This window comes from Heloderma suspectum, chromosome 7, assembly GCF_057233095.1.
Source record: "Heloderma suspectum isolate Gila_16-S chromosome 7, 16-S_ref, whole genome shotgun sequence".
NCBI classification, from domain to species: domain Eukaryota; kingdom Metazoa; phylum Chordata; class Lepidosauria; order Squamata; family Helodermatidae; genus Heloderma; species Heloderma suspectum.
Window position 1 is genome coordinate 77527669 of NC_139464.1, and position 26559 is coordinate 77554227.

A 26559-nucleotide genomic window follows, 5' to 3' on the forward strand; every position below is an offset into this window, starting at 1 on the left:
TTCAGCATTTATACTTCCATGCAGCTGTAGTTCTGGATGTTCAACCCATTGAAAGCAATGCAGTGCAGATGGATGACATCCAGTATTTGGATGTACATCTAATGTGTGCCCATGGTTCCTGACCACAGAAGAAGATCTATGGACAGAAGACATTTGCACATGCACATCCTCAGTGACCCGGTTTGCTCATCACCAACAACCCACAGTTACAACCCAGGGACTGGGCAACCCCATGTTGTTTAGCATAGCATAAGCAGGTGGGCTCACGGGAACCAGCCCAAATGCTCTCTCCCACTGCATTTCCAACAACTTAAGTTTGTTAACCATGGGTTGTTGGTGATGTGTAACGTGTTTATATACTGGAGCATATATTTAGTTAATACTATATCTTTGCAATATTATTTTGTTTGGACTGTGAGATGGGATACATCTACAATAAAATCTTAATTGTTACAGGAAATTATTTCAGATGGTGTATTCTTCCTTTTGGTTAGTATAAAATTAATGTCTGATGGAAACAGGAGTATTATGATTTAGCATTATTTTAACCCAATAATAAACATCTGTAAACTTGAAAATATTGGTGTCCAATATTTTGGGATTTGTCTTTTTTCTACACTGTGTCTCACTTCCCCAGTCCCCCATACACATTAGTGTATATAATAGTCATGCATATTTACTTGATTTGCATACTTCTACTTGGCTTCAGTATTCAGATTTGAATATTTTGGATAAGTGGGAGGGGAGGGAAAGGATGGATTAGAAAATTCGTTGAACAGAAGGAAAAGGAAGCAATTTATAGTCCAATCCTATCAAAAGTAAGCCCCATTGAGTTCAATGGGGCTTACTTCCAGGCAGGTGGATATAGGATTACAGCTTTTAGAGCACTGAAATTCTAATGCAGAAATTTTGCTTATCTATTTTCTAAACCTTCATCAGACTGCAATCTTCTTACAAGTTGTTTCTCAAAACCACGATAGCTAGAAAGTTGTTCTCTAAAAAATAGGGAAGCAGAATTTTTGGGAATACTTTCGTTACACTTAATTTAGTGACGGAGGGAGAAATCTGATGGCTGCTAGACAGCGGCTAGGTGGCCATCGGATATGTTATCTGGGAACCGAGCTCGGAGCCCGCGCTTGGAGCCAGCCATAGGATATGCTGTTAACCCAGAGAACCGACCTCTCCCCACTTCCATGCTCCCTTCACGCTGCCTTGGAGGCAGGGCGGAACAGCTCCGTCCTCCATGCTTTCAAAAGGAGTGTGGAGCAGCTGGGAAGGGGCGTGGCTGGGGCCGTTCCGGGGCGGGGAGAGCGTAGCTGCTTATACTACACATCCTATGTGTTGTACAGCAGCCTCCCCCCCCCCCCGTGCTCCTGCAGCTAGACAGCCGCAATCGGCTGTCTAGCAGAAAAAGCAGGGCAGGAGGAGTGTGGAGGGGATGATCCCCTCTGTGCTTTTCCTGCCTTGCTTTGGATAGGCAGTCACCTCCAAGTTCGGAGGTGGCCATCTATCTAGATAGGATTGCGCCCTAAATACCAGATTCTGTATTTGCGGTGAACATGCAAATTCTTGTCCCATGCTTTGACTGATGGAGGAGGATACAGGGTGCTTCCAGATGGAGGGTTCCCAATACTTAACAGCCAGGAGGCATTGTGTAGCTATTCAATCTTTTTTTAACCTAACAGATTTTCTGTGGAAAGAAAACAATGGAAGAAGAGTTTGGAAAATCTGGGAGGGTTATGAGAGGAAGATGATGTCTGGAAACCCCCATAAAATTCCATGAATGAGGAATGGTGATGGTGCCATAAAAGTCTTATCTGTTCCACAGTACTGCCTCTTTCAGTATCTTCTGATGTCTTCCCACAATTGGAGGAGATTGGACAGTGGGGAGGGGTGGGGGGAACTCTGTGACTCCTTCACTCTTCAGAGTAAAGAGGGCATAGAAATAGATTGTTTTCCATCCAGTGGAATGAGCCCAGATGGGATGATATTGAAAGAGATTCTGGTGATAGCAAATTTTGTACACACTCTTCTCTTTGGAGGGAGTACAGGGATTAATTGCTAATGTGTCCCCATCATGTCAGTTCTGATGCTATCCCATTTGGGAGGATTTTAACAAAACATAGCACTCTATAGTTACTGAGAAAGGTATAGTCACTTCATTTGAAAAATAAAATATTTGGTTTTTTAAAAATGCTAATGTGATTTTTGAAGTTGTTTTGTATAACCACTTACTCATTTCTTATGTCTTTATAAAATATCTCTGAGTTCCAATATCAATGTTTCAGGCTTATAGGAACTATACTTAGCCATGTTTTATGATTGAAAGAGATCTAGCTATTTCATGAGAATTCAGATTTGTGGTATGAATTGAAGCTTAGGATAATGTTCTCTGATGACTTGACCTTCTCTAAGAACATAACATGACCTGTGATGTTAAAAGTTATACCATTTTTCTTTCAGTTCAAACTGAGTTAGGGAAAGGCTTTTTTCTTTCTTTCCCTTCCCCTTCTTTTGTCGTGACAATCACAGGAGTCATTGAAGCATGGCTACACTGGGGTTACTTTTTGGTCTTCTAATTCCTAATAGTTTAGTTCATCCTTCCTCATTACCTAGTGTGCAGAATTACTCCAAAGGGGACATAAGGGCATGCCAGATTAACATGATGAGACTAGTCACATGGGTAAGGTTGGTTCATACATTTGCATACATGTACAAAATCTTAAGTAGATACACTTAAGTAGATAAAGTAACTTGAAAGTTCTAATATTTTAGGTGTATTTTTTTGTATTGTATAGATCTCTGAACTCTAGGTCTTCATTCTTTTTGTATAGATTTCCAAAATCTGTGAGTCTAAAAACAAACACACTAGAGAAGAACAAGAAAATTACCTATGTCATCTTGCTTATTTCCAAATGTGCATCCACTTCCATGATAAACTGCTTGAGCTTTCTAAACCCATAACTCTGTTTTCTCCTTATAAAACGCCTATGGAAAGTTGCTTCATATGTTTATATTTTAAGGTACATATTTTAAATATTTTATATTTACATCTGAAATATTTGTTTGAAAGATTTGTTTTCAACCTAGTGTACTATAGAGGTGCATTCAGTAGGGGCTTCATACAATTTTTATATGTATGGGGCTCTATTTTTGCTTCTTAAGTATTATCTGATGTGGCTCTGAAATTGATAGTTTTTAAAAAAAAAATGATTTTTTTTTGAACTGCTGTTCACATACGACCCTGTGCGTCACTTACATCCCTCACCATGGAGAGAAGTGAATGCTGTTTTTGTTGAAATGCTGGATCATGCTGACTGTGCAGGATAAAATCCATTAGATAACCATTACATAGATCAGGAAGGAGGCATGCAAGTCCAAGGCCCCTTTCCAGTCTCTTCCCAGGTGTAATCTCGGCGGCAAAGAATCATTCGAAGAGGCCTTCTCAACTGAATATATAAACAATCTCAATAGAAAGTATTTTGTTTGAGTTAACATAGAAGCCGTGTTCAGGCATTCACCTGAATATATGAGGGCTTAAACTGGGTTGGGGGATACAGCCAGGCATGTTGCCCCCAAGTCAGGCCCCCGGCCAACCTGAACTGAGGGGAGACTTAGTCTAAGGAGGAGGATTGCGATTCCACAGCAAATGTCATCCCACAGATGATGTGGGGCAATCTGAGAAGCCCTGTAACTGGGCTCCCAAATAATCCCTTTCACCCCATTCCGAACCCTGCTTCAGTCCTCACCTTCTCCCTAGTCCTTTGGGTCTCTGGAGTACCAGCAAAATCATGAGAACACCCACCTGGCCACCAGAAGATTTTTTCACCCACAATCTAACTTAGGAGCAAGGGTCTACTCCGTTGGAGGGAAAAGGCTCAGCTACAGACACTGAGGAAGCAGATCCAGCTGCAACTGCTGAATCAGGAAGAGAGGTAGATGACAGCATGTATATAAGAGCTCATTCACCTTCCAGACCGTTGCAGAACCAAGCACCAAGTCTTGTCAGGACTGAGCTTCAGGTTTTTGGCCTTCATCCAGTTCATCACTTCCTGTAAGAAACAATTCAGCACTTCTACCACCTCACATGAATCTGATATATAGGAGAGAGAGAGAGAGAGAGAGGTGTCATCTGCATACTGATGTCACCTAATACCACCCTTCTGGAATCTATTCTCCAGATAGGAATGGAACCACTGAAACACTACACTGATGACTCAGCCTATCTAGCAGGATTTCATGGTCAATGTTATTGAACGCTGCTGAGATAATTAGCATATTTGAACTCCCTGTACTTCTGCAGGTAATCCCAAAGTAGGTTCTGTGCTAAAACCAGGCTTGAAACCAGGTGGAAATGGATTAGGCAATCACTTCCATCCAGGAACAGTTGGAGTTTCACAGCAACCACCTGCTTGAGCACCTTGCCCCAAAAGGCAATATTTGCTACCGGCTGATCATTATTTATAGTCCTCCGGGTCCAAGGAGAGTTTCTTTAGGAGTTGCCTCACAACTGCCTTCTTCAAGCTATCATGCACTTTGGAAAGGCACAGAAAGACAAAGGTGGAAATCATAAGAAGAATAACTGTCTCTCCATTGATTACTGTTACTTTGGTCTGGATGATAGGGTGGGGATCACCTTTACCTCTGAATGCTGCAGGATTGCACAGTAGCCTGTAGTGCATGGGTGGGCAACCTCTGGTCTGCAGGAATAATCTGGCATGTGGATATTGTTTTTCCATCCTGTGGAAACTTGGGCTCATTCTTCAGCCCCACCTTTTCCACTCAAGTCCTACCCCCTGGCCTGGAGGCTACCAGGGCCTTTTGGGGGAGGCAGGGAGAGAAATGCTCTTATGATGATCTGTGATCAGAGGTAACAAGAGGATTCCCCTGTGTGTGGCTCCTCCTCCTAATGGAGAGCAAGCCACACACTGGGGAACTGCCTGGTTATTTCCAATCACAGATCAGAAATGAGGGGTTGGGGAAGTGGTGGCTGTGTACATGTTGAGCCCCTGCAGGAGCTTCACTTGCAGGTGAAGGACAAACAAAGCCAGGCTTTGCTGCTTCATCTGCTCTGCATCCTCTTTCCAGTGGGAGAAGGCATGAGGGAAGTGAAGAGGGTTCATTGTGTGTGGGCTGTCTCCAATGGATGTGCTGGGAGAATCATTGGGGACCAAATTACATCAGGGTATGTGGCCATACCTCTTTGGTATCAGGGGGCGTAGCCACATCCCTTGACATCATTCGGCCTGCAGAGGGCTGGGGGGAGGGTGTCATCTCCCCTCCTCCCTTTTCTGGTTGCCTGCCCCTGCTGTAGAGAGACAAGAATACATGAGGATAGGGTCTGGATTTTCTGGGACTTCTAATCTGGAGAGATGGGGGCCTATTAAAATTATTCACATACAGAGACTGATAGATCTAGATGGATTCCTAATAGCTTTGGGAGAGTTTCCTATTGAAGCTGTGGCCAACCTCTTCATTGGAGAAATGGCGCAGGTGGTTAAAGTGATTGCTCCTAAACACCCTTTCTCACATGTTGGACCTCATTTGACTCCTTGGTGTCTGTGAAGCTGGTAGCAATATGATAGGGATGATGATGGTGGAAGAATTGTGACAAGTCTGACCAAACACAGACTACAGCCCATTTTAGAGTCTGCTCCAAGATGGTGATAGCAAATAATTCTTCTCTGCCACCATTGTGCCTGCATAATGTTGGCCAATGGAGCTTTTCCAAGTCCTGTTACATCTTAGCCCATATGAAAGTGAGTGGTTAGTTGAGACCTGTTTGCAAAATACTTTGCAGGCAGTCATGGCCCACAACCTGACCCCTTGTTCTTAGAGGACAAGGCTCCTGAGGCAAAATTGGCATGGGGGATAACACAGAACCCTTTAGGGACACAGGCAACCTATGCATTGTACACCCCTGATCTAGATAAACCAGCCAGAGCAGCATGTAGGAGATTCCCTTTGTTATCTCTAATCACAGATTGGATAACATGGAATTCTGCATTAGTTGAAGCTTCCAAACCATTTTCAAGGGCAGCACCATGTATAACTTCATGCATAATTAACATTATTTTAATAACTGCTAGTATATTACATAATCTTTGTCCATTATGTGTTCCTGTCCAGGTTGCACTCAGGATAGGTGGCCTTATTCAGGACAAGTGCACTTGTTGCCTCATCCTAGTTACACTACTGGGGGTTGTGTGTGTATATATCTCATCTCTTTTAGTGCCATCTTTTCAGCTGAGCAGAACATATATAATGCTGATGTGTCACAGACACTGCTTTTGTTGTTTAAAATTAGGCTAAACAACTGTAGCTTCCTTGACACATCTGTAGATGATTCAACATGGCCAAGATTTGGAATTTTATTTCAAAGCATAGCCTGTGCACTGAACCTGCGATGTCAGATACTTTTTTATTACTGTCAAGATACTGCATACACATGCAACATATCTTTTCCATTCCATTGCAGAATTATACGTTTGTGTCTTTGTAGGAATGAAACTTGTCCAGCCATTTTGTGTTTGTTCTTAGCTATAAAATGGCTGCGTTCTATTTGGAGTTTATTTGGAGTTTTTGCCAGGGGGTTAAAAAGTCATAGAAGGAACAATGGGTCAGCCCAGGAAACTGAAACTGGGGTGGGGTGGGGTGGGGTGGGGGTGTAGCTACCCTTTAAAACTTGCTACTGTGGGAGCAGAAACTTAGCAAAAATCTACTGCCTTTCTAATTGGCTAAGAGGTTGGGTAGGGGAGCTGAAATAGTGCATACAAGTGAAGCTGGCAAGCCGGTAGTTAGTTCATGTGCTAGAAATTGGAAGAAAGAACCCAGGATGGATGGTGGCAGAGGCCCTAGAATCCAGGGACAAAAGAAGCTAAGCTGAAATTAAGGAGGCTGAAAGCTGCACTGCCAAACTACCAAGATGAGGCGAAATAACTTGGTTTATTAATAGGTCTTGGCTTAAATAGGGGAACAGTCTAGACAAAGTTTTGCAACTTTCCCCAATATGGTGCCTTTCAGACATTTTTGGGCTAAACTACCATCACCTCCAGCCAGCATGGTCAATGGTCAGGTATGATGAGAGTTGTAGTCCAAAACGTTTGGAGGGCACCATTATTGGGGAAGACTGGAACTTCAGAGGGATGCATTTTTTCATGCTATTTTCATAGCCTAATTGCTCTTGTGGTTAACCATTAAATTTTTTAAAGTCTGCAGTTTTCTTCTAGAAATACAGTAACAATACTGTTTTTCAATGCTGTTTTTCAAAACGTTTAGTAAAAACTAAATTTGTTGGTGGGTTAACCTTGGTCTGATGCCTTAATTTTCACACCACGCCTACTTGCCTTCCCACTGTACCCAATACAGTGAATTGGCTGGGTCAGTAAAGAAGGCCATTGGAGATACCAAAGTTACAAAGGGCTGTTTTAGTGGAGGCAGCTAGGAAATATAAAGACATTCACTTGGTGACAGCAGTGAGGATCACATGAGGGGAAGGCCAAATTGGGGACTAAGTTGTTTTTCTCCCTTCTCCCTCATGGTGTAGGCTTCAGCCTGTGCCATGACAGTGTCATTTAATAGTATCCTAAATTTTTGACACCACATTGACTGGGTTCACATGGCACAACAACCCACGGTTAACAAACTGTGGGTTGCTGAGAAGAAGAGCAGAAGCGTGCGAGCATGCATGCTGGTTCCTGCTTGCTTCTTCCGTGGGTTGTTTATTATGATGTCTGAACCTGGCACTCTTAGTTGTTTAGGGACGAAGAACTAAAAGTTTGAACCCATGGTTAAACCCAGGGTTCCAGGTTTGGACGTCACCATGCACAACCCAGGGATGGAGTGCCCCTGGTTTATCACAGTGGGAGCAGGTGGCTGGGAACCCGCATGCATGCTCCTGCTGCATTTTCAACCCATGGTTAACAACCCATGGCTTGTTGCTTATGTACAAACTGGGTCAGTGACTCATGGTGCTTATAGCTGGTTTTGCAGTTATTATGTCAGCTTCCTCATATTGAATTTCCAAGTCAGCACTGAACATGGTGACACCAAGTATCTTTAGCTGAATGGTAGTTGTGTTGCATCCCGTAACCTTGAACTTGTAAGGTAGCTGGTAAGTGTGGCTTAACAAGAGCTTACATATAATGTCTGACAGCATCTACCATGTCTTCTTCATCCCCAACTTGCATTTTTGTACAGAAACACTAAAGCCTTATTCAGGCATTCTGTACCCGAATAGAGCAAACATGCAAAGAGAGGAAGCGCTATAGCTTCTTCCATGCAGGTTCTGGTGCCCTGTACTCATGGAGGGTGACGGTCTTAAGAAAAGAGCCTCCTATATCTGTGGAGGCTCTCCATGCAAGCCAGAACGTGAATTTTCTGTGGTTCCACAATCTACGTATCATCTGTTCCAAATTTTTTCATACAATTATGTGTATACAATCTGTGTGCAAGGATCTATGGAGTAGGGTACTAATCCCACACTGCCAAGCCAAATAGAGCAGAGTATCTCTGATCCCCCCTAAAGCCACTCATAGGAAAACATAACAAAGCAGCAGCTCTTTCTAAATCTTGTTTTTTCCCCAATTTATTGGGGTGATAGATTATGATTATGTAGTTATATTAATCAAATAGGGCTGGTAACTCATACCCAAACCACAGTTGCAAGGACCTATTTATCAGTACTATTTGCTATGAATGGTAATGCCCATGCATCAACCATCTCAGTGTTCTAGATTTTTTTTTTATTGCATTACCTTTATATGTTTCCTAGTTGGTTACACTGTGTATATTTTCTTTATGAAGACTAAAAGCATTAAAATTCTTCTGGCTAGGATATTTGAAATGTCTTTAGTAGGCCAAGCAATTACATTATGAATGTGATTTCTGTCAGAATAATTGTTCCTATGTCCATATTCCTGCATTGTGACAGACCATATATTTTCCTTCCAGATGACCCATGACTCCAAGGTAGTACAAAAGATAATGTGAACATTTCCAATGTCTTGCAGCAAAGCAATAAGATAGCATTGTTCCCACTGACATGTGTACTGCCAGTCACTTCCATGTTATGCACATACAAATGTGAGAATGAGGACCAAGCTTTATTAAGCATCCTTTTTGGTCTTAATATGGTTGGCCAACTCATGCAAATGTAAGACCAAGTTGTCCAAGTAATGTATAATCTCTGTGTCTCAAAGGTGAAAGCATTACTACCAAGACCTGGCAATGCTGTATTCGCACATAACACTAAAAAATAATATAGTGCTATGTGGATGAGCCTCTGCGAGTCTGAGTGAAGTCTGTTAAACAAGCCAGCTAAACAACCCTTGGTTTAAAGTTGGTTTGTTTAGCAGTTCACTAGAGCTTGTTTTAAATCATGATACCTGGTTTGTACATAACGACAAGCCAGGAACAAAACTGAAACTGAATCCTGTTGAAAGTCCTTCTCCTGGCTGAGCAGGAATTGGAGAAGGGGGTGTACAAGCCCAAACATTTGCTCAGGCAGAGGCTTGTAGACATAGTGCTAAGTCATAGTTTATTCTAGTCAACATGCGAACCAGGCCACTGTGTGGAAACTTCTTTCTGGTCACCACTGCACTGACATCTCCCAGTGTTTCTTTGAAGACTTCCTTTAGACTTAAAAAATTCAATACTGTGCTCACCAGTCAAGCACAGGAAATGAGCATGTACATACTTGCAAATGTCTATAAAATTTAGAAACATGGATGAGTCCAAAGTACCTCTATATTTATGTGCTGCTTCTGTTTGCCTGAAATAAATATTAATTACTTTCTTGTATGACCGTCATTAAATATCATTTTAAATTGCACCAAAGTCTGTAATTTCTTTCAAAGGGTCTCTTTTAAAAATAGTGTTGACAAGGGGTGTATTGTTTTCCACCTGGAAACAATTATAGTCAAGAAACACATGCAATCTAGCTTTTCCCGAAATCCCTTTTCAAGCTATTACACTTGACCGAGCTTGAGAAGGCCTTTTGAGAAACTTGGAATACTACCTTTAAATAAGCCATTTTTATTCATTACTCACCTCAATTATGATTTTCAGTTTCTGCTTTTGGGTATCCTTGTTTTATGAGAGGTTGTTAGCATTGTGAGCATTTTAAGCTATTGCCTCCTTAGTTTGCATAGGTTGAGATTTCTGCAGAGTAGTCAATTTTTATTTGAACAGGACTATTTCAGTTATTGTTCTTTAACAGTATAATGTCTTTACTAACATTAGTTCTATGCAGGTATTATGTATTTAAAAATGAATGGTTACATATGTTATATTGAATATATCTTCCATTTAAGTTAAAATCAGTCTTTGAAATTTCTAGTCTGATGGATTATTGTGACATTGGCAGAAGCTTTGGCAGATTATTTTCATGCTGTTATTTAGTTTTAGCTTTTGCTTTTCCAAGACCAATTGAAATATTAGTGATTGTTATGGCTCCAGCTCTTCTTATGTTCTTATGGTTGAGTTCTGTAAGTTGTGAGCAAACACAAGAGCTCCTAACAATGTTTCGACTTACATCCATTAAAAACTATACTGATCAAGAAATAACTCCTTAAACATTACTACATCTCATTTTAAAATAATACAGATGGGAATGCAACTATCATTTTTTCAATGGACTGTTACATTACAAGCACAGTTACTTGGTCGTTGGTGGAATGATTTTTTGGAACATTCAAACCATAAAAATATATATGGTGTATGGATTCTGCTTCAGATAAGTGCATCTTACAGTTTTGATGTGAGATCTTTAATGCATACTAAGCTTCAGAAATCAAATACAAAGAAAATACTGAATTTTTTTTTTGAGGTCTGACACTTCAGAAAAATAACTTTTTTTGGTTAAAAGAAAAGTAAAATGGAGCTAGGGAGCTGTGAATCAGAAGCTTAAAACTAGCTTCTGGGTACCAGTGAGAAGACAATAAACGGATCTTTGATGCTTTGCTTTCACACTGCTTGCTTTTAACACTAACAGGAGATGCTGCTCATGTAACTTGCTCTTGGCTGCAATCCAAAGAAGAGAGATGTGAATTGGAGAGAAAGCTGGCTGCAACCAGAGCCTCACTTGCTGTTTTTACTGCTGCAAGAGATACCTAAAGTGACTAGTAGGTTTCAAACCAAACAGCAACATGTATCATTTCTTTGGTTTGCCCTCCTCAGTCATTTCAATTCAAATTTAAAACACAAGAACTGCCTTACTGGATAAGACTAAGGCACATATAGTTCAGCATTCTGCTTCTAACAGTGGTCAGCCAGATGCCTCTGGAAAGTTCACAGAACAAGGCATATCCCCCGTAATCAAAGATCTGCTTCAAAATATGGAGGGTCTGTTTAGATATCATCAAATCATAGAATAGTAGGGTTAGAAGGGGCCTATAAGATCATCGAGTCCAACCCCCTTATAGTTAATAACTTCTAGAGGTTACAAGATGTGGTGATGTTGCTAAGTTATAATTCAGAATTAGGCCGCAGGTTTTAGCTGGCTGTTATCTTGTGCACCACTATGGGTTGAATCTAGAGTGGCATGGAGCACAACTCCTTGAATTGGGTGAAAGGTGTCATTTTAGCTTAGAGGTGGGCAACTTGTGGCCTTTCAGCTGTTTTGGCCTACAACTCTCAACAGTCCTTCTATTGACTGTGCTGGCTAGGGCTGATGGGAGTTGTAGGCCAAAACATGTGAAGGGCCACAAGTTGCTCACCCGTTTTAGCTGATTCTCCCTCCCCTCTGGACCTCCTATGTTTCCCAGCATCTGCTCTGAATGGTCAGTCCCCCTCCAGAACGGTATGGGAGGTATTGCTGCAGGGGGAAGGAAGGATTGGTGAAAATTGCAGCCCCATCCCCTTCTTCAAGCAGGAGAGCCTCCATTTGATCCTGATTATCTCCACGAACAGAAGCAGCCCTTCTGTTTATGGAGGGGCAAATCTGGATCCAGCTATCTTTAGAGTCCATTTGATTGTTTTATATTTTGCTGCATATTTTTGTTTCAGTTTAGGCTTTTTATACACAAAAAATAAAGTGAAAAGGATTGTAAAACTAGTCAGTAGGTATGTGATCATGGGTTGGTTCTATGCTGCTCCCCACTGTTCTGGCATTGCTATACTTTCACATGTTGGCCAGGTGTTTTCAGCTCACCTGTTAAACCATTTATGTATTGATAATCATATGTCAGTTTTCTCTGAGGACCAAATTATTTTTAATTTATGCTAAGAACAGCCAAAACGACTATTAGCAATTAAACTGACCAGGCATGTTCTGTGTGTATGTGTGTGTCTGTCAGTCTGTCCTAGGGTAATGATCCCTGAGTGAGGCAGAGGAGGTCATGAGTTTGAATCTCATTTCCACTGGTGTGCTTCTTATACATATCACCACTCTTGTTTTTGACCAAGGCCATGCAGCTGTACTTTTACAAGGTAATGAAGTATAAGATAGTGCCTCATTTTAATGAGAGCTCATTTAGACAAACATAATAAACAATACAGTGAGAAATAAAACACATGATTAAAATTTTGCGGTCTGCAAGTCTTCTTACTGATAACTGTGCTAGAATGATGTAATACAAGGAAGTATCCTAACTGCTTTTCTAGGAATTAGAGTGAATCATATATTTTCAACCTATGGAAAAGGAGCTTTAAACAAGGAGCTAGCTCCATAGATCAGGGCTCACAATGTATATTTATGTCAATGATTTGTGTTTTCAAAATATCCTGTTTAGGCCAAAGTTAGTTATCTAGCTGCTTTAGTTAGCTTTTACAACAGGAAAAATGTCTGTAGATACAAATCTGTTTAAAATTAATGAAAAAAGGAACTAATATCCAGTGGTTTTACATGTAGGGGTATGGTTGGAAAACCTGGCTACCGCCACTAAGCAGCATTCAAGAGTCTGTACTGGAGGGCATCACTTTATAGCAGAGGCAGGATCAGCAGTGCAGACTAATTCTGATACCAATAATCTTTAAATATAAAAGTTCAATTAACATTGACTAACTAATGGCTGCTGGCCAACTCCAGATACTTTTGAATGAAATTGATTGTCTAGCTGCATTTCAATCAGGATTCAGGTCTGGTTTTGGAATGGAAACTGCCTTGGTTGCCCTACTGAAGGTTCTTTGCTGAGCAAGGGATATGAGTGTGACCTTGTTGATTCCCTTGGACCTCTCAGCAGCTTTCAGTAACATCAATGATATCCTTTTGGATAGGTTATCTGGACTGGGTGTTGGAGATACTGTATTGCAGTGGTTTCACTCCAACTTGGATGGCCAATTCTAGAAGGTAGTGCTGAGGGATTATTGCTCTGTCTTTTGGCAGTTATGCTATGGGGTGCCACAGGGCTCTATTTTATCCCCATACTGTTCAACATCTACATTAAACTGCTGGGGGAGGTTATCTGGAGGTATGGGCTGAGGTGACATCAATATGTGGATGACAGACACCCAGCTCTATCTCTCCTTTTCATCAAATCCAGGTGAGGCAGTGGCTGTTCTGAATCAGTGCCTGGGCACAGACTGGATGAGGGCCAATAAATATCGGGGAAATTGAAGTCCCCCATTACTACTACATCATGCTTCCTTAAAACATTGGCTATTTGCTTTTCAAAAGTTTCATCCTTGTCTTCTCCTTGATTGGGTGACCGGTAGTAGACTCCGACCACCAGGTTCCTTTTATTCTTTGCTCCATTTGTTTCAACCCAGATGCTCTCGATGGGGCTACCAAGCTCCTCCTCCTGTATTTCTGTGCAGAGATATGTATTTTTCACATACAGTGCAACCCCACATCTCTTTCTGTTCCTCCTGTTCTTTTTGAATGAGTTATATCCTTCAATTGCTGTATTCCAGTCATGAGAGTCATCCCACCAAGTCTCAGTTATACCTATCAGGTCATAATTTCCCTCTTGTATTCAAGTTCGTTCTGTTTGTTTCCCATACTCTGGGCATTAGTATATAGACATCGAAGACCATGTGCTTCATAGTCTGGCTTTCTTCCTACATGTGTCTGAAGACTATTATTGGGCGCTATCAGAGCTGTTCTCTCCGTTGCAGTACATGCGCCTACGTCCATTGTTACCCCCAACATTACATCTCCCTTCCCGTAGGATTCAGTTTAAAGCCCTCCTGATGAAGTTCTTCATGCTGTGGCCAAACACATTCTTCCCATCCTTTGTGAGGTGCAACCCGTCCCTAGCCAACAGCCCATCTTCCAGGAAGTATAGCCCGTGGTCCCAGAATCCAAATCTCTCTCGTCGGCACCACCTTTGTAGCCAGTCATTCGCCCGGAGTATTTTTCTTTCCCTTTCTATCCCTCTTCTAACTACTGGAAGGATGGATGAGAAAACTATCTGGGCCCCAAAGTTCTTGAGTTTCCTTCCCAAAGCTTCAAAGTCTGACGTGATCTCTTCGTAGCTCCGCTTGGCGGTATCATTTGTTCCCACATAGATGAGAAGGGATACCTGTCAGTGGGCTTTATGAGTGCAGGCAACCTTTCAGTCACGTCTCTAATCTGTCCTCCAGGGAGACAACATACCTGGTGAGTCCACAGGTCTTTGTGACATACTTGGGTCTTGATCCCACGCAGCAAGGAGTCTCCCATTACTACCACTCTTCTCTTCATCTTCTTGTAGGCCTGGGTTTCATCGCCTCTGTTTGACTGACCTTCAGCCTCTTGCTCACTCTCATGCAGGTTCCCCTGTGATTCTTCCTCTGCAGGCTGTCCTCCAGTCTCATCCGCAAGTACCTGGAATCGGTTCCACAGCTCCACTGCTTCCACTGGTGCAGAGTGGCGTCTAGTTCTTCTTCTCCTAACGTCACCCTTTTCCAAGGAGTATCCTCTACTCCATTTTTCTTCACCTCAGCATTTCCCACTGCCTCATCTTGCTGTTGCGCTTCAAGCTTCTGGTCTTCCCCTTGCTGCTGTAGTTCCCCCATTCTGTCCAAGAACTCTTCGTGTTCTCTTATTCCCTGGAGGGTCGACAATCGCCGCTCCAGTCCACTTACTTTTTCTTCCAGCAGCGTGATCAACTTGCACTTGTTGCAGGTGTAGGCCATGTTGTTCTCAGGCAAGAAAACAAACATTGCACACACCTTGCAGGTCACCACCACTGGAGAGTCTTGTCCTTCCATAGCCTCTTTTCCCTTTTTGTGTCTAGCTTTGTGATTGTTCTAGACTAGCCTGTGCCTGCTCCTCTACTCAGTAGAGGTTAAAAGCAGAGTCCCACTGGTGTGAAAGTGTGTGTTACAAGACAAATAAATGGAAAAAAGTTAGTTAAAAAATAATAATAAAAAAAGTGTTAGGGGTCTCCCTCTTGACCTCCCCTGCCCAACTCCTGTTTGCTCCCCCTGTTAGCTCGCTCTGTTCGCTCGCTCTCTGGGAGCTTGCCTGCTTCTGTAGTCCCTGGACCAGCTGGAGCAGCTTGCTCTGCTCTGCTCAGCTGGGAGGCGGGAAACAGACTGAAGCTTCCTGCCCAGTCAGCTGCTGGGAGTACTCAGGCCACACCCCTCCAATTCAGTTGGAGCTCTCAGAAGCACCTGGTGAGCTCACAGCCAATCAGGATAAAGGGCAGCCCCCTGGGCTTCCTGCAGCCCACTTACCTCTTAGCCTCTGTCTCCTTTGTCTCTTCAACCACTGCAACTCCCCTGGCCAACTCCTGTTTGCTCCCCCTGTCCGCTCGCTCTGTTCACTCACTCTCTGGGAGCTTGCCTGCTTCTGTAGTCCCTGGACCAGCTGGAGCAGCTTGCTCTGCTCTGCTCTGCTCAGCTGGGAGGCGGGAAACAGACTCAAGCAGCTTTAGTTATTCATGCTCTGCTAAGTTGTTTAGATTACTGCAATGTGTTATATGTGGGGCTGCCTTTGCAAATGGTCTGGAAACTTCAGCTGGTCCAAAATAGGGCAGCAAAATTGTTGATGGGGCCTGGCCAATTTACTCATACTATACTAGTGCTTTATGATCTGCACTGGCTGCACGTTATTTCTGGGCCCAGTTCAAAGTGCTGGTATTAACCTACAAACTCCTAAGTGGCTTGGTGTCATCCCCCCTCAAGGAGTTCGCCTCCTCAGAGGAACTTGATTTACCTGAGCTCAAGGATTCTTCTTCCCTTGAGTGTGATCCAGCTTCGTCATCTCCAGAGGGTGTCAGACGTGCAGCTGAAGAGGAGGCAGGCCCTTCTAGAATGTCCAGTGGAGGCCTCCCTCCTCCGCCTGCCTTTTCCTTCTCTAGATGGTTCAGATTGTGAGCCAGAAGTGGAGCATCCACCCAGCCCTCATGAAAGACAACGTATGAAGCGCAGAGAGCAAACCCACCCCTTTAGGAGAAGCGCCCAGCTGCAAGCCAGGAACTCAGCTCTGTGAATGCCGTCCTTATATAGCCAGTTTTGCCAGAAAGTTCTCTAATGAGCTGCAGCTGGGAGTATGGCAGGTCCAGGCTAGTGCCTGTATAAAAACCAGCAAGGCCGGTCAAACTGTCACTGGCAACAACGTTGTCATCTGCTGCTGGTATCTGTGCATGCTTTGTGTATCCTGAATTCCTGACCTGACCTGAATTTCATGCACTGGACCTTGGACCGGATCTGACTTTGCCTCAGTGTCTCTGTTGCTTTGATTTCATGAACTGCTGAACAAGCTGTTTATCGGTAGTGTACCTTATTGCTGTTTGTTACTACCACCAACCCTGAAGTGTCTCTGATGGCAGGACTCCCAGCTAGAGGAAGCTGTGTGTTTTGAAAACACATGTTGATAGAGGGCCTGTCTTTGAAACAGGACACTTAGAGACAGGTTACCTGCCTGGACTCTAAGGTTATCTTCAGTGGCCCTTTTCTGGGTGCTCCTGCCAAAAGAGATGAGGAGGGTGGCTACTAAGGAGAGGGCCTTTTCAGTGGTGGCTCCCAGGCTGTGAAATGCCCTCCCCACAGAAGCTCATCTGGCACCTAAGTTGTGATTTTTTTGGTGCCAGGTGGATGTCTTTTCCCCCCCAGGCTTTGTAGTCCTTCAGTTTTAAAACAGTGTTTCTGTGTTTTTAGATCTTTCCACTGCTGCTAACTCTTGCTCTGGTTTTTACTTTGATTTTGTTCTGTTTTAAACTTAAAATTTTTATATTACACTTTACTATGTTATATTTGATGGTTTCACATTTTGTTTTGCAAAATTCTCAGAGCTTAGGCTATTGGGCAGTATAGAAATGGAGGAAGGAAGGAAGGAAGGAAGACTAGTGCTATGGATGTTCTAATCTTAGAGAATTTACTAAACAGAAGAACTGACTCTTCTTTTGATGACTGGAGCCTGCAGAGGTCTATTGTATTGTTCTGTTTATTCATGCAAAACAATATAGGAGTTGAGAATTTGACAGGGCTCAGTTGGCAGTAACATCTTCTACTCATTGATGCAAATTTAATTCTGTCAAGGTGTTTAGAAATGTTAATATGCTGTAACTCAAGGGTAGGCAACATGGCCTTTATGGGTACCACTGTGTCCTCTGACACCTGTCTTGGTGCCCACCAAGGTGCCCTAACCCTCCCTTAAAAAAAAGATAACACATTTTCTTACTGGGAGCTGGGATTGCTGTGAAATAGGTTTCTGTTGGTGTTGAAAACTGTTGGTTCAAAGGAGTTGTTTAGTCATCTATGCCTTGTACTCAGTCTTTTGGGCAGGTTACTTGTTCTTTGCCATGCCTCCTGTGGCAGCCATTTTGTGGTGGAGGCCAGGACAATTTTTTAAATTCTCAAAGGTGCCTACAGCTCAAAAAGGTTGCCTACCCCTGCTGTACTATTGAAATTTATTACTTTTCAGCCAATCAGGCCATCTGCATACAAAAACAAATAGAATTCTCTTATCAACCAAAAGGGAAACCAAAATACAAATTGTTAATAAAATAATTAACAAAAACAAATTAAACATTTTAAAATCCTAAAACAATATTTGCCAGCATATTATTACCATGTTTACAGATTTAGGTTTTTTTTTTTTAACAGTCAATGACTTTCGCTTCTCCAGGGCTCGGCTGACAAACTTAGCAGTCCTATATGATGTATAATGATCTGTTCCAGCTAATAATAATTGAGTTATACTTGCACTGGGAGTATCCTCAAGCGCAGCTAATAGGGGCTCAAGGTATTGCTTCCTCAAATTGATGTACAGTGGGCATTCTGCTAGAAAGTGCATCATGTCCTCTACTTTGGGGCAACCAGCTGGACAATCTGCACTCATGCCATGATGGGTCCTATAATGTACTTTCACCTCCATCAATTGGAGTGAGTTCAGTCTGCACCTAGTCATGAGCCATCTCAATTCATGTGAGGTGATGGAAATCAAATACGGGGGAACCTTCCCCGGAGAGGTCATGATGCTTTTATAGATCTTATTAGAGCGACTTTCAGCAGCAGCAGCCATTGTTGTTTGGATATCAACATCTTGTAATCTCTTTGAGATCTCCTCCCTAGCTCTATCATAGCCCCTCACAGGCAAATATGATTGTGAAAAGCCCAACTCAGAAATAGATGTGGTTATCTTGTCTGCCCATGAGCCCCTTCCCATTGCTTCATATGCTAATAAGACCAAAGGGGAGGCCAGTTGGAACACTGTCTTTAACCAGAAGAAAGTGGCAGCTTTTTGGACAAGCTTTCCCACTGAGTGACAGGCTGTTTCTAGTCGGACCAATGGCCTTAGAAGTGGATCTAGGAATGCCGAGTACTCTGGATAAAAATTTATGCTGCACTGACTCCAATGAAACAGTATTAACATGGGTCCAGGCAGGTGCCCCATATAATATTTGGGGAAGTAATTTACCCTTGTATATCTCTATTAAAGGGGCCACCATCTTACCACCTGGTCCTGCAGCAAAACTAAGAATGGCATTACTAGTTGCATTAGTTGTCAGGGCTATTGCTTTCAAGTGATCAGACCAAGATCCTGAATTTTGAAATGTCACTCCTAGGTATTTATATTTATTAACCTGGTCAAGCAGGTGGTTATCCAGCTGCCGTTGGTATTTTTTCCTCCTTTTGCCAATGACTAAGATTTTAGTTTTTTCATAGTTGACCTGAAGGGCTTCTCTCATACAATATGAGCTTAGGGCTCTTAAAAACCTACGCATCCCCACCTGGGTATATGATAGGAGAACAGCGTCATCTGCGTATAATAACACTGAAATACTCCTGTCCTTTAAAAGAGGTGGGAAGAAGTCTGGGCTAGATAAGTAGGAAACTATATCATTAAGATATAGATTAAATAAAAGAGGTGCAAGCAAACATCCCTGGTGCACTCCTTTATTAACAATAATGGGGTCTGAAAGTTCACCTGAAGACACTCTCACACGCAAGATAGAATTCTCATACAGCCCCTGTATTCTCCTGAGCAATTTATGATCCACATTTAAAATTGTAAGCTTCTGCCAAAGACGGGGTCTAGATGTAGAATCAAAGGCTGCTCGAAGGTCTACAAATGCAGCAAAAAGTGAGTGATAAGGGGGAGATGTATATTTCCCAGCCAAATATTTTAGTAGAAAACAATGGTCTACTGTAGATCTGCCACATCGGAAGCCTGCTTGTTCTTCAGCTAGGAGATTCTCCCTGAACACCCAGTTTTCCCATCCAGTAGGCTTATAGGGCGATAATTCTTAGGGTCTGACCAATTGCTTTTTTTATAAATAGGCACTACAATAGCCACTGCCCCCTGCTGTAACCTAATTAAACTTGTATCTCTTCCAAATTGTCCTTTAAATTTATCTTTACCCTAGGACAGGGGTCCCCAACATGGTGCCTGCGAGGACCTCCAATAGTGCCCACAGAGCTCTCCACTCCCTGCCCCTTCAAAAAAAAATTATTTTTAAATAAAATCCTTGAAAAATGTTAGGGCACCAGGTTCTCCTTCCTGTTCCTGCACCTGGTGCAGATTAGCTGTTGGCAGGCAGGCAGAGAAGGAAATAGTTGCTTTATGGCCCCTCCCCATCTTCTGTCCACACAAACATTTCCCCTTTGTGGTCTCCCCCCCTCCCACCTACTCTAGCCTCACTATTTCTCTCCCCACAAGTCTTTTCCTCCCTATTACTCTCCTTCTCCCTAGCCTTTTTCTTTCTCTTCCTTCCTAGCCTCTAGATTTGCTCTTGCCCTCCCTTTGTCTTTCTATTTTCCCCTCCCTCTCAACCTGTAGCCTCACTATTTCTCTCCCCACACCTCTTTAGCTCACTGTTTCTCGCCCTGTCCCTCCCAGCCTCTAGCTTTGCACTTCCTCTCCTCTCTACCCCCTTGCCTTGCTGTTTTCCTCTCCCTCCCAATCTCACCATTTCTCTCCTCCCCCCCACCCCCTCTTTATCTCACTTTTCACTATCCAGAACCCCATGGCATCCATTATGTGACTTCCCATATCCTCTGTGGGAACCATTTTGTAATGGTGCCAACAGCAGTTTCTCAAATTTGTAAATGTGCCTGTGGGTCCAAAAAGGTTGGACTCCTGCCCTAGGAACTGCATTTCATGCTCTGCATTAGCAGTACTGGGGTTATGACAGCAATTTTGCATAAATTTTGCTTTCTCATTTTTAGGTAGGCTCTGGTGCTAAAATAAATAAAATGACTACTATTACAACTACTATTTTTACAACTTTAATTACAACTACTATTTTGTAGTAGTATTTAGTAGTAATTAATCCAAACATCCTTTTAGATCTTTAGGAAAACATTGAGCACATACATAGGTTTTTACTGCTATTTAGAACAGGAGTAGGCAGAAAGGAAATCTCCTGGTAGATCTCTAGTTGATATGTGGTAGAACACGGATCCCCAACCTGAACTGTGGGCAGATTTGAGAATTTGAGAAACTGCTGTGGGCACCATCACAAAATGTCTAATCAGTGGATTGCCGCTTTGGCGTCTGTCTGTCATGTCTGTGGGTTTTAGGCTGCATCTTATTCAGAAAAAACTTTGGTTTGGTGTCTATTAGACACCACAATGTCTCTTTAATAAGGGATTGCCTAATTCAGCTAATTGCTAAAACGTATGTTTAAAAGAAGCATTAGCTGTATTGCACAGCCAGCAATGTCCAGTAGTTACTTCTTTTGTGGGGGAGGTTATTACACCGATAAATTTTGTACTGGAACATTCCTTAGCATTAATTGAGTACATGCTCTTTTAAATTATTTACCTGCTTCATTTAAATTAACAAATGGTCGGCATAAATGGATCCTCTGTGCTCCTTTGACAGCTAAAAGCCTGATTTTACAACATTGGAAGGATAAACACTCACCTCCAATAAGGCAATGGATTGCTTTCAATATTTGGACGGGTGTCATATAGACACTACCTTCAAATGGATACTTATTTGGATATTTGGTCTGCTTTTGAAGCCTATGTATAATTGCTAGAAAGTTGTATGCATTTCATATGTATTCATTGCTATGGATATATACAAATCCATGTACAAATATTTTTAAAATGGTAAAAAAAAAAATAAAAAAAATTGGGTGCCTGTAGGCACCATGTTGGGGACCCCTTTGCGGGCACCATTAGAAGTGCTTGTGGGCACCATGGTGCCCGTGACCACTGTGTTGGGGATCCCTGTGGTAGATCTCCAAGGGTTTCCAACTCCAAGTAGTTTAAAAGTTTCAAGTAAAACTGCAAGTAAAAAATAAAATTTCTGCCATGGTAATCACTTCTCTCTCAGCCGCAGTGTTCCTCACCTGTAACAGAAGAGTATCACTTGGTTATCTTTGACCAGGTCTTTGTGCAGTTGTATTGTTGACTGTTGTTGTAGAATCCCTGATTTGTAGACGTAAATTTATAGTTGTATATGCAGGTGGTGGTGGTGGTGGTGACTGTTGTAAGTAATTTGCTGAGTTACCATTTTGCACCTGGCCCCACCCCTGTCAGGCACTATTTTGACAGGTTCATTACTGGGTTTTATTTTTGTATTTTTTCCCCTAAACAATTATTTCTGTTCAATTATTTTGGGCTAATGGAAAAAAAAACATGTTTAGGTATTTATATGGCATTCAAAATTAACATAATATACTTGGTTTATTAAATATAAGATAGATATTCTAAATCAGATTTCAGTTGATTTATGACAGGGATAGGCAATATGGTTTCCACAGACCCTTTCTTGGCACCCACTAAGGAGCCCTGCTTGTCCCACTTAAAAAAAAAAAAAATCTTACTGGCAACTGGGATTGCTGTGAAATAGATTTCTGTTGGTGATGAAAACTGTGGGTACAAAGGAATTGTTTAAGGCACAATCCTGTGCACATTTAGACAGAAAAAATACCTACAGATCCCAGCATCTCTCTAGGCAGCCATGCTGGCTGGGGCATGCTGGGAATTGCAGAACTTGTTTCTGTCTAAATGTGCATAGGATTGTATCCTGGTGTGTTAGAGCTCAGACCTCACCTCTGCCTTGTACTCGGCATTTTAGGCAGGTTACTTGTCCTTTCCCATGCCTCTCATGGCAGCCATTTTGTGGTGGTGCTCAGGACAGTTTCTTAAACTGCCAGATGTGCCCAGGGCCCCAAAAGATTGCCTAATCCAGATTTAGGATATTAGAAAACTTTCTGAAAATCTTCCTGACTGAAAAAATCCTACATCACTTCTAATTTAACAAATGCACTGTTTCCTTCCTTTTAAGACATGTAATTACTAAGTTTTACGGTAATAATAAAGAGATTTACTGGGGAATCCTAGTCGTGTCTACTCAGAAGTAAGCCCCATTGAGTTCAGTGTGGCTTACATTTGAATAGACATGCATAAATGCTGGGATGCTCATCCCACTGCTGGCCAGGGCAGATTGTGTGGGAGATGGTTTTGCTGGGTGTTTCAGCCAGTGGATCTTTTTCTCCCCCCCCCCCCCTTGATTAGCTATGCCAGCTGCAGGCTGGTGTAACTGATGGGTCCACTTTGGTCCCCTTTCAGGGTAACAGAGCAGCTTTGGATTCAGCAGTTGAAAAGCTGACTCCAACCTGTCCCTGAAATGCCCTGTTTTGAGGCCTTAGTCTAACTGTTCCTAGTGGGAACACTGGCCATGACAGCATTCCAACTGTGGAGCTTTCTGCAGGTGAAATTCCCTCCTTCTAGCGGAACTCCTCTCCACCCTATCCTAAGCCCACCCCCAGGCCACCAGAGAGTCTGAAAATTAGGATTGCGCTGCCCCTTCCAAGTGGACGTTTATAGGATCGCACTGTCATTCTACAAAAACATCATTGATTTGCTACTTAATTCTCCCTGGGTTTTGTTTTGTTCATATTACAAGAGCTTCACAACTGGATACCCTCTGGCAGAAATCTAAGGTCAGTGCTGGGAGAACATTTTCTTTTCAAGCTCTTCCTTGGAACTTATTATATTATTTTAAGGCACTTTCGTTCTATACACCTTTATGTCAATTGAAGTCAAGGGACCTTCCCAGCTTCAAGGGAATATGTGTCTTAGCATTTTTTAGAAAATGAAATGTGTATCTATACATAAATGTAATCAATGTTTGGTGTTGAGTGGGTGTTTTTCACAAATGTTTGATCAGTTATAAAAATAATTGTTATGCAGAAAGTTATTCTGTTTACTGATGCTGTGGAGTTTAAACATTCTTATATATGTACACACAGGAAACCTCGACCTGTCTCTCAGCTGGTTGCGCAACAGGTTACCCAGCAATTTGTGCCCCCTACGCAATCAAAGAAAGAGAAAAAAGACAAAGTAGAAAAGGAAAAAAGTGAAAAGGAAACTACTAGCAAAAAGAACAGTCATAAGAAAACCAGGTAAACTTCAGTACTATTTTATGCTATTTAGAAACTACTAAATTGTCAAGTTCTTCATCCCTCTGTAAAAGTCTTAGAAAAAGGGTAACAAAAACGGTAGTTATTCATATTTCTTTTTTTATGATGGTTTTTAACATGACATCTTAATCAAACATGGAGACTAAATAAAACGTGTGCATGAAATTAAAAGGATAATTTTTTTTTCATCTTTAGGACGGAGGGTGATGATCATATGGGAAAGACCCACACAATCAGCCCTACCCACATAGTTGTGATATTCAAACACTTCCTAGCGACATTGGATCACACCATGGGGAAGTGGCTCCCACAAAGCTGAGTGTGTTTATTTGGAGAGGGCCTGAAATGTAGCTGTATCTATGCCCATATGTTGCTGGATGCATTATGCATTTAATCTATATGTATAAAATGACTGGGCCTTATTTACTTGTTGACAGAATATCAGATTTGTAAATGTATTCCACAGTTAATAAACAACTGAAATTTAGTATTCATATGGTCCAACATAGATTTCTAGAAAAATATGAAACCAGAACACATTTGCCTTTCTCTTTAAATTTGGTACATAAAGTCTGCCTTATAACAGTGGCTACCATTTCAGCAAAGTGCAAACTAAGCCATTGTAATTTGGGCTCCAGGTTCTCCCCCTTCACATATTTACGTGGCCTTAGACTGAAAAAAGGGGAATTTGCCGTGACAGTCAAAGATGTAAATCTGAAAACTACACTTCTTTACACGCATTGCATTTGTTTACACAGCATAACAATGCTCAGATGCGGAAAAGGAATGTCTATAGGTGCAAGGAACATACCTATACGTGCAGAATGCAAGCTGTATCTATTAGTGTGCACTAATATACACTGCACGTCTAACATAACCACTATTCCAACTTAACAAGTGTTTGACACTAGAGTTTGTTTTCTGTATTGTGCATGAGATCCCAGGTACAACGGCTTGGAGAGATCCTTGCCCGAGACTAGTGAGTTGCTGCCAGTCACAGTAGACAATACTGGGCTAGGTAAACTAGTGGTCTGATCGTATAAGACAGCTTCATATGTTCATATGCCTATGATGTAATGATCATGGTCCTTAACTGTAATTGAGCATTTGGGAGTGGCTGTGAAACTATGTTTTAGTCCCCTGTTGGAACGTGAATTGCTGCTGCACCCCTTAACTGCAGTTGTTACCTTGACAGCAAAATTAACAACAGTTAAGATAGGCCGTAGTACCACTTAACCACGATTTAAAATGGGTCCATCCATTGAATGGATGGGTCCATCCTCTATTCAGTATCTACCTGAGGCCACAGGGAGAAGTCATATGTAAATCTGTGGTAAGAAGTAACTAATATGCTGATGACACCCAGTGAGATCTTACTGTTTCCTCTGATCCCCATGAGGCAGTGGGATCCCTGAACTGTTACTTGAAAAGTGTGACTGACTTGATTAGAGCTAATACACTGAAAGTGAAAGTCCATCCAGATAAGAAGAAGAAGTTGATGGTAGACAGTCCAGCTGATGTTCAGCCTGTTCTGAACAGGGTCACACTCCAGGTGAAAGAACAGGTTCTCAGCTTGGCAGTGATCCTTGGTTTGATTTGCAGGTTGTGGTAGTAGTAGTAGTTTTTTTCCAGGTATGCCTAATGCTCGCTACAGAATTTCCTGGGAAATGAGGATTTTGTTACTGGTGCATGTGGTAGCCTCATTTGGACTACTGTAGTGGATTCTACGTGGGCTGACTTTGCTGAGTTTCTGAAGACTTCAACTGGTCCAGAATGTAGTGGCTAGACTACTCTCTGGGCTAGGTGAAGGGGCCATATAACACACCATGAAGGAAGTGCATGGATTACCACTTTATTTCTTTGAAGTGTTGGTGTTGACCTCTAAAACCATAGATGGGATGGTAATGAACTTGTAGCCCATCAGATGTTTTTGGACTCCACTGTCTTTCAGCCTCAGCCAGCATGGCCAGTGCCAGGGATGATAGGAGTTGGGATCTAACAGCATTTAGAGGGCCACGGGTTCCCCACTCTTGCCCTAGATGACCTGAAGCTTGGGGTATCTTATGGAGCACCTCCTGTCATTTCTTCATTCTGGGATGCCTGAACAATGAGGGCTAAACCCAGGACCTTTTCATCTGTGGCATCCTATCTTTGGAACTTCTTTCGTAGGGAGGCCTGCCTGGTTAGCTTGGTCCCAATCTTTTAAAAGCTTGTTGAAAAACTTTGCTTTTTTCAGAAAGCTTTTGGGCCTCTAGTAGGATGTTGAAGTCCTTTGCTTTTGAACATCTGTGGTTGTCGTGGTTCTTTTGCTTTGAATTATATGTTTTCTGTTGACTTTTTTATTTTATTGTATAATAAGGATTTTAGATTTTGAATTCCTTTGAGAGCCTTGTTCTTGGACTAGTCAAACTGATTATAAATTTCAGAATAAATAAAATAAACAGTATTTACTAACTTCCTGTGTGTTTAATTAAAAATATTTTAAAAATAATAACTTAAAAACATTTTCTATCAGCCTTACGATTTTCAGTGATAGGCCAAGAGAACTGCTTAATTCTCCATTATCTATGCAGCACAGGAACATGTGCTATGAATAAAGGTTTCCTGGGTTAATTATCCATCAATTCCCATTACTTCCAAATCAGGAAATTACACTTTTCAGGTTTGAAATAAATGGAGATCTGAAACCAACTTCAAACTGTGGTTTCAGATCCTGGTTTGTTTTGAACCTGATTATAGTTTTCTGGTTCAGATGCAACAGGAAACTAGTTAATTAATTCAAGAAGTTTTCAGTCATTGTGTGTTGCAA

General features: G+C 42.0%; 2 protein-coding genes across 10 annotated transcripts in view; one reads left to right on the plus strand and one right to left on the minus strand.

The window, feature by feature from the left end:
* YAF2 (YY1 associated factor 2) overlaps positions 1 to 26559 on the plus strand; it is a 37349-nt gene that overhangs the window by 8206 nt on the left and 2584 nt on the right. For 3 of the 4 annotated variants that reach the window (XM_084810702.1, XM_084810703.1, XM_084810705.1), the window contains one exon: positions 23580 to 23732. In XM_084810702.1, coding sequence (XP_084666828.1) covers positions 23580 to 23732 — 153 coding nt within the window. Of the gene's footprint in view, positions 1 to 23579; positions 23733 to 23945; positions 26197 to 26559 lie in introns of those variants that run through there. The other variant, XM_084810704.1, reaches the window with a different exon arrangement.
* LOC146339984 (uncharacterized) overlaps positions 1 to 26559 on the minus strand; it is a 36191-nt gene that overhangs the window by 1736 nt on the left and 7896 nt on the right. The window contains exons 2-3 of one of the 6 annotated variants that reach the window (XR_014784427.1): positions 17549 to 17804; positions 3970 to 4052 (exon numbers count right to left, since the gene is read on the minus strand). Coding sequence is in view for 1 of the 6 variants with exons in the window: in XM_084810707.1 (XP_084666833.1) it covers positions 3970 to 4093 (124 nt within the window). In the remaining 5 variants the exon portion in view is untranslated. Of the gene's footprint in view, positions 1 to 1602; positions 1691 to 3969; positions 4094 to 5199; positions 5309 to 17548; positions 17805 to 26559 lie in introns of all 6 variants that reach the window. The other 5 variants (XR_014784423.1, XR_014784425.1, XR_014784426.1 and 2 more) reach the window with 5 other exon arrangements.